Here is an 11,516-nt window from a genome sequence, read left to right on the forward strand (position 1 = left end):
TGGGAAAACGTAGGGGCACAAACAAATAAGTAATTATGAAGGTGTTGCCCAAAGTGTTTTTGGTGCCCCATTTCTTCATACTTGGTTTCTAAAGTTTGCCCTGTCTATATAACAAATGACATAGGTTTTGATGTCATGTCATAACTTTGGTTTATAAATCTCGGTCGTTTAATTTTCTTTTGTAAATTATGACACTTCTTTTTAAAGAGTTTTTTAAAAAATAGATATTTAATCGTGAGAATAACTAACCACTCCCTATAAACTTTCTAACTATAATTTTGTATAATCATAAATATAGAAATTTCTGTGCCCTACGGGCAGGGGTTATATCCAAGTAGACGAACAAATATGCTTGTCCCCCATCGAACCAAGTACATAATCTTGTTTAAGAAGTGAAATTATGTTATTTTAACGAGTACATCTTGAAAAATTTGGAGATATGACCATTTTTGTCTAGGGATCACGGGGGCACGCACCCCCCATAGGCCCCAACGAAATTGAACCCTGGATTTGAGTGGTTTCAAATAGTCAAACATAAGGCAAACAAAATCGGTGAATTTTGGTTTGGTTCGGCTGGAAAAACGTTTGGTTTTGGTAAATTTGGTTTGATCCATTGGACCCATTTTACTAACCCCTATTTCATTTGTTATTTTTAAATTTCATTTCTTTCAGGTTTCATGATGAAATGATCTCATTGTCTGCAGATTCCAGAGGAAAAACAGGAAGCCAGGCAAAGGCAGAGGAGATATAGGCGGAAAAACAGAAATAGAAGAGGTGATGGAAGGACAAATGAGTATGATGGTTGCGGACAAAGGGCACTCGATAGCCGACCCTATATTTGGTGGCGGCAAAGGAGAGAAAAAGAGATATAAGCTTATCTCATAAGCACTATAATTAGTGAGTATTATATTTTGAGAATATCATTACACTAACTATTCAAAAGTAATTTATCAACTGATAATATTCAATTTTTTTTGGAAGTCAGGATCGTGGCTGACAATTGAGGGGCTCCGCGTCAAACTTTAGTTGGAGTCTATTTGTACGAAAATATGCAGAGATTTTTTTTACACACTAAAAGATTTTTTTATGAGAGATCCAACGTTAGTCTTTCGTAAATTGTTTGGAATATAAACTTTTTATGTGGCACAATACTATCCAAATTTAGCGTTGGTATTCCTGCATGATTTGTTTCAAGATAGTGAAGTTTGAACCTCACTATCTTCATTAGAGACATGAGATACAAGGCTTTCACAATTTATTAATAAGTAAAAGGACATGGATAGATGATACAATAAGGTGGGTGATTTGGGAAATAAGAAAAGTATCTGAGTTAAGTTTTTTTGGGAAAACAAATTTTGTTTGTTTTTCCAAAACATCACTCTGAATTATTTTTCAAACTTTTATTCGTTTTTCTTCTACTCTCACCTCCACCAGAACTCTGACAACCTCTACCATATCTCCGCGACCTCCCCCATTAATACCGACGACCTCCACCCTTAGCAAAAGCTCAAAGCTCTATCATTTATCACTTCCACTAGCTTCAACTCTTCATCTCTCTTTTTATTGTCAACAAGACTTGTGAATTAAGGTCGAGGAAATTCATGATGATTTGTCGGTGAAAGATGGGAGAAGAATTTAATTTAGATGAAAGATTAGTTTGGATTTTTCGTACCATCTATTAAATTTAATCTTGTTTGATTTCATCATATACCTCGGCCTTTTATAATGGTTGGGTTCAGCTTTGCATTGATAATTCCTCAGAGCTTCAGCAGATATACACGTATATATATTGGCGTGAGACAATCGGGAGAGGTTATTTAGTCTGTTGTCGTTTATAACATAGATAGTGATGTTATAAAGTCCGGATCGAGCCTAACCAAGCCGAGTTGAAATGTTCTCGAACCGAGCCTTAACGCGAGTTAGTTATACAAGGCCCAATCCGAGACTGAGACCGATAATTGACCCTGATTTGACCGGTAATTTTCTCATTAAAAATCATCAAGCTTTTTAATGAGAAAATTACCAATCTTTTTTCCAATTTTTCTTACCACGAGAAATCTAATTTTCCACATTTGTCACAGTAGTTTTGATTGCGCCAAATAACAAATGGATCCTAAAATATTTACCTCTACGAAATTATAATGTCTTTGGATTAGTTGTGATTTCACGAACAAATAACAAAACATCCAAAAAATATTTAAAATGTTTTAAATTACAAAGGTACTGATAATATTGCTAAAAAAAATTGTTAGATACACTCATACACATATACAGGTATTTTGAATCTAACAAGATTAAATTTAATAGATAGTACGAAAAATTCAAACTTCAAAATTAAATTCTTCACCTGTCTTTCACCAACAAAATCATCATGAATTTCCTCAAACACCTTAATTCACAAGTCTTCAACTAAAAAAGCAAACAGATTTCTTCCCTAAAACCATACCCTAAAATGGAAATGTCATTTCAATACTACTACTACAAATTTACCTCAATTTATTATGCCCAACTAATCAAAACTACCCTACCCATTATAGCCTAGCTTCTATTTTCACCTATTTCTCTCTCTTTCTCTATCTCCACTGTGATTTTCATATCTACCACTTTCTCTCTCTAGCATTTAAAATCTCTAGAGATATCCCCATTGCATAGCTTTATTTCCTAATTTTAGCCTTTTAGGGGGGTAAATGCGAGAGACTTAGAATTTGGACCCATCTATAAGTTTCTCTTTTATGTATGAAGTCTCAAAACTGTCCAATTTTATAGTTTAGCCCTCAAATATAGTTAACTGGTTTGGAATAAAAGTAATTTATCAAAAAACAATTTTTTATCTTAACCAAACTTCATTGATTTTGTTTGCCTTCGGCCTGACTACTTGAAACCGCTCAAACCGGCCTTTACGTTATTTTATTTTATTTTGACGTAACGAAAAAATTGAAATTTTGTTAAATAGATAAATCTTTTATCTATTTTATGATTATATATTCTTAAAATGATAATATCTTTTTAGATAAGAGTGTAAAATAAGTAATTAGGTGAAATTTATGTGAGCAATCATACCAATTTTGAGAAGAACTTACCAGGGAGTAAAATGGCGAAATGATCATAAATTGGAGGCTAAATGGAATCTAACCCTAAAATATAGAGTAATGATGTGTCTCTTTGGAGTTGTTTAAAAATAGGAAATAAAGCTGAAAGAAGATCCAACAGTATCTCTCTCTCTCTCTAAAGAAAGACAGTAGAGAGAGAGAGAGAGAGAGAAAGTAAAAGAAAACAGCTGTTAATCAAACACGCGGATCAGTTTATTTATTTATCTTTTTCATATCTGTAAAAAGAAAAATATTTCAGGTTTCAGAATCAGAACAAGAAAGAGCCCCCCAGATTATATAATCTGCTACTGTATTTCTCTCTCTCTTCTCTCTAAAACCTCGAAATTCAGAACTTCTTTTTGCAGTTCAAACTTTATTGTCTCGTTTAATTCAAGGGCTCTTGAAAAGAAGTTTAAACTAGATAATGAAGAACCCTAATTCTAAACCTAGACTAGCTTTGATTGCTGTTTTACCGCCCCATTCCCATATGTATACAGGATGGTGAGCACATAAAGTTCGTTTGAATGCATTAAAGAGATAAACTCTCAAGCGTTTATGGAACAAACATAAGCTAAACGTTAAACTCAAATAAACCCAAAATCTACCTGAATTGTCGTTTAGACAAGTCAGACAACAACAAATATTTTCAGAAGTTAGTGTGAGAATAGTCCCGCATGGGAGAATCGGTAACTAGCAACCAAGAATATAAAGTATAAGTCCTCTCCACTCATTGCCAATTGGTTTTGAGTTGGATGGCCACAAACTTAACAGTTGGAAGAGTCAAATTTCAAATCCGACAACGATAAAAAAAAGAAGAAAACACTGCATGTCAATCCTGCTAAGTGACCTATCATAAAACTTGCATTCATAGGCCAGAGACAGAGAGAGAGAGAGGGCACCAAATACAAAAGATGGATTAAGATTAAGATATTCAAACATAGATTACTTTCATAAGTTAAGTTTTAAGATGTTTTGAAGCAAAAGTAGAACATAAAACAGAAAGGTACTGCTACTACTACTAATAATTAAAGTTTACTAGGAGGTTTATTTTCCTTGTACTTCTTTAAGACTTTTTCTATCAAACAAAAGACCAGTTCATGAACATAAAAGCCAAGCAATGATTCATATCTTCTTCATTTAATACCTTCCACGCTATCGCCTGATCATAAGAAACTGGTCTTCCCATACTTGACATACATACCCCGCCCGGTAGTTGAGAATACCCCTGCATTATGATAAATTCAAGTACATTTCTCAGATCCTTCCCGATTATATTATTCTAATAAAATCAATACTATCATATTTGATCGATACAAGAAAGTTGCGTTGCGAGCTTGTTATTGTTCATCGGCATTTGAAATGAGCGGAGAAACAATCAACCTACTAGTTTGGGGAGTATGAGGGTAGGTAGTTAGGCCAAGGACTCTGACCTTGACCGGGCAAGCAGAGTGACCGCCTCACTTTTCAGTTCTACTTTATCATAGTAATAATAATACTACATGTTTCGAGTTAACGAAACTCGGACCGGGCTACCTCATGGCCAACTAGGGGGACCCACTACTGTTTGTGGTCGAAACGACATTATACATGCGTGACTCATCCCACACCTAATACTTCGAAGGCTTGTAACCATCTAATCTAAAACCAAACCGAAGAACAGAACTCCTCAACTAAGTAATTAACACTGAATCAAGTCGAGTTTTTAACTTGCTACAAATGATACAGTTAATACATACCTGCTGCATAATCTTCGAGAACTCAGAGCACAACAACTTTCGGCCAGCTTCATCAAGAACTTTATCAAGACTTATATCCTGAAGGGCTACGAGTGTCGTTTCTAGCATGTCTAGCCCTGCCTGATTTGCAAAGGTAAAGACCGGAGAAGCCTGAAAAAGTAACCTCTACATGTTAGTTCTCGCCGGTAAATTACATGAATTGGCCAATTCTGAAAGAGATTTGTTAGTGCAACATTTCTACCAAACCAATCTGTTGATGGACTTTAAAATCCACCAGTACTAGTTACAAATATTTAACCGTTGGATGGAGGTGGGATTGGTTGGTAGAGATCAATGATACAAATAGCAAGAAATGAGGAGTTGAAAAATGTAATTACATTTGCCTTCAGTGAACAACACATAATCGCATCAGAATGTTGCCACAACGATTTCAGCAAGCAATCGCCAGCTTGGGAATCGATCTGAAGGAGGTCGACTCCAGTGTGGAACCTGGAAAACAAGAAACAAATTACTGAAGGGAACGTCATTAAGCCGAGTAAAAATGACACCCTTATAAATATTATTCAAATTTGTATTCTAATACTCTATTCTAAACCTGGCCTGCTTCAATGATACTAAACAATAAAAAGGCCTAATCTAGGAACCTAATATCTCCTTTAAGGAAATCAAAGTGTGGTATAATAGACTAGAAAAATCGACGAACCTGTAACTGCGAGAAATCCATTGGGCAAGAGTCAGAGCCTCGGGAGAGCCCGGTGGTGTCCGCTGGCCCACCTGAGAGTTCAGCCGAGATGGGGCGATAGCCATAGCGACCCTCTGAACAGACCCAACAACACTTCGTACATACTGCCTAGCCATTGCTATCACATTCTCTCTATAGTGGTTTTCATATGTAAACTGGAAGGCAATTGTCAGAACGGATCTCAATTCATAATTGTTGGATGCACTTTCACTAGCCGGACGAGATCCACCCGGCCCCACTTCCATTGTGGATGCTAAATCACGGGTTCGAGTTGATATACGACCATCCTGAAACATCGAATGTTTATTTTAATATATCGGTAGAGAGATGCAGTGAAAATGAGAAATAGAATCACAGAAGTCACCCAACTGTTTTAGGTTCTAATGGAATGACGCGAAAACCAGATGGTAGTAATGGAGCATCGTCGGCAAAGGACTCGTCGATTGGCGCAAATACCAGCTGTGCACAGGAACCATCTGCATTTTCGTCAACTCCACTACAAAGCTGAAATCGAAAACATGAAAGAGAACGGAAAAAAGGTCAGGGAAAGTGTCAAAAAGGTCGGAGATCATATTTGGTAATATTTAGGCATGTAAAATATTTTTTGAAGAAAAATATAATATAGAATTAACTGTAATGACGGCTGAAAGACTAAACCTGTAATAAGTACATATCTCGTGACAAAACTCCATCATCATGGGAGAATCCATGGCCTTCAAGACGAATCACTTCCAAAAACTACAATATTAGAACAAGTAATCACCAATTTATATCAGACTTTGATATTTATATTCATGGCTCGATAGATGAAGCATGCATAATGCCTCAATCAAGTGCTAAGTCTAAGTAGTTGGACATGCGAATAACTTGCGAGGCCTTAGGAGTTGTCCGGGCGGAGCTTAGGGGAACTCGGCTGAGTTCCAAACACGCCTAAGTCCCAAGTACAACTGCTTTGCTCCATATACCACTACTTTGAAGCTTGAAGAATCCTATACGAGTAGTTGAGTTTCACGTATACATTACCTCTTCATGTTCCACTGTATGAGCAAGTGGTAAAATGACCTGACTCGTAGGGAAATTGCCTGCTCTTGCACCAGGAACAGAATAAGGACCAGCTCTCATTGATGCAGCAGAATAAGCGTCCATACTATGATCAGCCCACTCCGAACGATGCTCCCTTAGAAATCGAACAAGCAATGCTGGGGGAACATTCTACATCAATATCCAACAAAGAATTAGTAAGTCAACTACGTTTCTTGGGCTTATAAATTGATGGATTAAACGTGAATTTACAAGGTCATGAATCAACTAGAAACATACATGAAGAAGCATTGATGCCTTGGCACAAACTACTCCACCTCCTAATGTAGATAGCATAGTCGCAGTGTTTCCTTGGCAACCAAGAAGTTTGCTTGGGGTGGAGTTTATAGCAATGGTGACGTCCTCCACACCATCGTTACCCATCAGCGACCATCCATCGTCAGCAAATCCATTAACAGCATCATTAAACCCCCTGTGAATGATATATCAGAAACAGTCAATTTTTGAAGCGTAACATATTGCTTGAAAGAAAACATCAAAGAACATTCCAATATATCCAAGAATCCATGATTATCCAAAAACTTAAGAGAAATGAAACAGAAATGCCAGATATATATATGAGAAAGAAATTGTAAGTAGAGTGGCGGTAATGGGATTCAATCGTATGTCTGGTAATATTGAAATATAATTGTATGAGGAGTGAGAAATATGATAAGCTATTGGTGGCTCTTACCTGCATAATCTCTGACTAAATGTTCGTAATACAGCAGGCTGACGGCCTCCACCACACCGAACTTCACCACTCATCTCCTGTGAAATCTGCCTTATGTATCGCAATGCCTACATAAAATAACGAATTAATTGCATTAGCCTAAGCCCTAAAGATCTTTCTTTTTTTGCAAAACCTGTACATAGATTGAACGTACAATTGATGATTGCTTTATACAAGGAACTGCATTAGAACATGATAAAATGATACTTTTTGACATAGAACTTACAGCTAATGTCATCTTCTGAGCAAGAATTTTTGGCGATTCATATAGTGGTCTGAGAACCTCGGGCACACTCCAGGCCTACAACCAGATATGAAACCAGATTAAATTTGGCAGAATAACAAGAAAATAAGAATCCAATGTAAACTTCTTATAGGGATAAAGAAAATTTATTTAATGTATGAGCACACTTACATCCAAATTAACATGATCAACAATGTGAATTATGGAACCACCACCTTCACAAGGTCGAATAAGATAACCACTAGGAAGCATCTCAGCTCTTACGAAATTTGGAGCAGATGGCCCAGCTGAGCCACCATTAGTGGGTGACAATGACCTCTCACAGATCTACAAAATACACGATCCTCGTTAGAGTACCAACTATTAGTGTCTTTTAAAGTCCATAAATGAAGTTTGTCTCGTTGAATTACCACAAGACTACCATCTTCCAAACCCGTAGTGTATCTCAGCGTCCAAAAGTCACGTGCCGCTACCAATGTTGTAGGTGCATACGTCTAAGAAGAAATGAACAAGGGTATTAAGATATAACGAGCAAGTAAAACATTTTCAAACTTGGATTATCAACCAGCAAAAAATAAACCTGCATATATATAAGCTCAATGGTTCCTCCACTTCCTGTGGGAACTGCAGACAAGATCTCAAGGCGTCGACAATCACGGAACCAAGATGGACGATCTTTGAGAATTTCAGCGACCTATAAAGAAATTAAATAAATATTTACACCGTGATGTAACCCACAAAACAGTTGAAATTTGAAGTTAAGTAAATGTAAATTACCTTCATGGGTTCCAAACTCACGAGACCGCAGGCTCGTGCTGCTACCCCACTACAATTGTGGGAAACAGCAACGATTCCAATAGAATCCGGACCAGGCTAAATATTAACGCAGAAGGTATAATTAGTTGAACAAACTACTTCCATGTATATAAATCAGTTAAAATGGAAACAAGAGATTATAATGGTAATCATACCTTCATCCCAAGCATCTGGACCCAGTCGACAGCAGTTCCAGTGGCCTTCGCAAGGAACTCTGTCAGGGTCTCCTCAGCAATAGCGAGGAGACTAAAAAAATTCAAGATACTTTATTTAGCAAAAAAAGAATCAAATAATAACCAATATCGTTGATTAAATGTACATGAAACTCCTCTCAGAATCAAGAATTGTTTACCCGGCTGGGTTGTTGGCATCCCTAGGAGGACGCAGTGTTGGGTTTTGCTGCTGTTGGTGCTGACCACTTGTGACCACAGACTCGCAGCTCCCATCTGTGGCCACCGCAGAAGCCTGCTCGAATTCAAAAACAAATATTTGACATGTTACTCTAATATCCTCAAATCTAGCTTAGAAACCCAAAGAAGAGCTTAACTAAATGTCAAATAAAATCATCCTACGTTTCTATGAGAATCAAAGACACATTAATGAATACATTTTCCCGATTGCGGAAAGCAATATTCTCCAGACTAATCTTATAACAAGATATGTACAATCTAAGATGTAAATTATTTTCTACAAATGTACAAAAAATACTATAACGAATTATTGATAACTTTAATTACTGTATACGCAAGCCTAAACTTTCTAAACATCCCACACGGCCACACGTGTGCAAGCACATAACTACATAAGACGAAACGCAAAGAAACATAGGTTTCGCTACAACACCATTCGAGTTTGTGCCCACAAATAAAGTTTATAACAATGCAAAGAGCATGACCATAAACAGAAAAAAAACCATAAGTTTTATGGTAAAGTAAGAATGTAAGCCTTACGCTCTGCAGTTGTTGTTTCATGTATCCATTCTCATAAACAAACTGCGAAACCTGCTTCTGCAGCCGATCATTCTCCTCCATTAAAAGCTTGTTCATGGCATTCAGCTTCCGGTTTACCGTTTGAAGACGAGATGATTCAGTCCTCTGCTTTTCACGGCATCTAAAAAGAGAATGTTTTGAATATTAATCCTCAATTTGCATAAACAATTATGTCTTAAAGCATAAAACCACAGACTTCCTAGACACCTATCATTACTACTCCAATGACGATCAAAATTACAAGACAAAACAGACATTCTAAAAAGAGACGATGAAGAAAATAGAAAATCCTTCAAGAAAACAAATAAAAAAGAAAACCCTCAATTAAAAAAATGATTAGATTTGTGAAAGATCAACAAAATCTGTTTTTGCCCTTTTATACTTGTTTTGGTAAGTTGAGATTGAACCCCACAACCTTATGGGTAGAATATGTCAGAAATTTCTGATAAGAATAAACCTAATTTGTATCATCATTTCTCTACTTAAAAATTAGATTTTTTTTCTAACAAATCTAATGAACCAAATAGGGAAAAAATTGAAATCATCAGAGACCCTCATTTTCTAAAAATGATTTCAAAACTCAAAAAACAGATCACAAGAAAATCCAAGTTGTGATGACTAAATTCTGTGTTATTCCAAATCTAGGGTTTTAGCAAGAAGAGATTTGAAAGCAATAGTATGCATTTAACCTTTTAACTAATTTTCAAACATGCAAAGAAGAACTGATCATAAAAAACATTATTTGAAGAAAAGAAAAGAATCAAATCAGTAAAAGCCCTTAAATTGTTACTAGGTTTCTATCTATAGATAGAAACACAAAAGGTTCAACTTGCATGTAAGAAGAAGAGACAGAACATTGAAAATCTCACAGAAAACAAGTTGTAATTGACCAGATCCATTAAGTACAGAAACCCAAATACAACATTTTGATTGAAAGTAGAAAGATAGTTCATCACCCCAAATCCAAATAAAATCAGAGCAATCTCTAAGCTTAAAATTTTAGAAATCCAAAAACAGAAACCCTAGAAATTAAAAAAAAATACAAAAACTAAGAAGAAAAAAAAAACCTTTTGATTCATTTTAAGATAGGTTGAAACAACATAAAACAGTAAGGGTAGGAAATTCAAACACATCAATCTTGAAAACCCAAGTTGCTTTCTTTTGTTTACCTTCGATTCTGAAACCAGACTTTGATCTGTTTAGGCTCAATATTAGAGAGAATAGGACACTCTCTAATAAGTTGTTGTCTTCTTAATGAGCTAGGTTTAGGGCATTCAGTATAAACCCTTTCCAAAGCTTCAACTTGCTCTGGTGTATATCTCACATATTTTCCAGAATCCATATGTTTTGATGAAGAAGATGAAGGTTCTTTCTGATGATGCAATGAAAGTGCCATTAACCAAAAATGAAGACAAACCCAGGAAAGAAAAGGACCTAAATTAACAAACCCGCAAAAGCAAATCTAAAACTAAGCAAGAAAAAGGAAGATTGAGTGAGTTTCTCTCTCTCTCTCTCTCTAAAAAGTTGTTTGAAGCTCAAGCAGGCTCTCTTGTTCAAGAGAGCCTCCTCTTTTCCACATGAGAAATTTTTTCAGAAGATTGAGAGAAACCAGTTTAGAAAACAGTATGAGAGCAACAAAAACAATGGTGGGTCATTGATATTCTTATCTATGAGAAAACCCATGTCGAGATTTTACCTGGAGGGGGGAGGGAAGAGTGAGAATACAAACAAGTTTACCCGAAAAGAGAAAAATCAAAACAAACAGAACCCACAGACAGGGCTAGAGAGAGAGAGAGAAAAGACAGAACCCATAGAAAACAGACAGGCTAGAGAGAGAAAGTAGGAGTAAGCAAACAAATGAAGGACAGGTGGTGGTGAGGTTAGCTAATAGCTTGTTTGGGGTCAGAGAGGAGAGCACCCAATCTTTTTTTTTCTCTCACTAAAAACGAAAATTGAGAGCCCTTTCAATCCATTATTTTTACATGCCAGAGACGTTTTTTGACAAATGGGTAAGCTGTTTCACTCTGATGAAAGCAAAAATAGTACAGCTTGTCTCAGCAAACCAATATAAACCCTCTTTACCTCTC

General features: G+C 36.2%; 1 protein-coding gene across 2 annotated transcripts; it reads right to left on the reverse strand.

The window, feature by feature from the left end:
• Positions 1-3,992: 3,992 nt before the first annotated feature.
• Positions 3,993-11,516, reverse strand: LOC147542031 (homeobox-leucine zipper protein HOX32-like). 2 transcript variants are annotated; one of them, XM_086672799.1, is made up of 19 exons: positions 11,126-11,516; positions 10,599-10,801; positions 9,391-9,550; positions 8,793-8,905; positions 8,596-8,686; positions 8,402-8,497; positions 8,205-8,318; positions 8,035-8,118; positions 7,796-7,951; positions 7,607-7,681; positions 7,342-7,448; positions 6,888-7,080; positions 6,591-6,779; positions 6,225-6,305; positions 5,937-6,071; positions 5,529-5,854; positions 5,203-5,314; positions 4,826-4,975; positions 3,993-4,314 (listed from the first exon to the last, which is right to left on the reverse strand). In XM_086672799.1, the coding sequence occupies exons 2-19, from the start codon at positions 10,769-10,771 to the stop codon at positions 4,168-4,170; spliced, it is 2,502 nt and encodes an 833-aa protein (XP_086528925.1). In that variant the 5' UTR covers positions 10,772-10,801; positions 11,126-11,516; the 3' UTR covers positions 3,993-4,167. The 2 variants fall into 2 exon arrangements, with proteins under 2 accessions (XP_086528925.1, XP_086528924.1); XM_086672798.1 differs by lacking the exon at positions 11,126-11,516 and having other exon boundaries at positions 10,599-11,112.

Source organism: Eschscholzia californica, unplaced genomic scaffold (assembly GCF_041429995.1).
Source record: "Eschscholzia californica isolate CP2 unplaced genomic scaffold, dmEscCali1.0.p SCAF_4, whole genome shotgun sequence".
Lineage (NCBI taxonomy): Eukaryota > Viridiplantae > Streptophyta > Magnoliopsida > Ranunculales > Papaveraceae > Eschscholzia > Eschscholzia californica.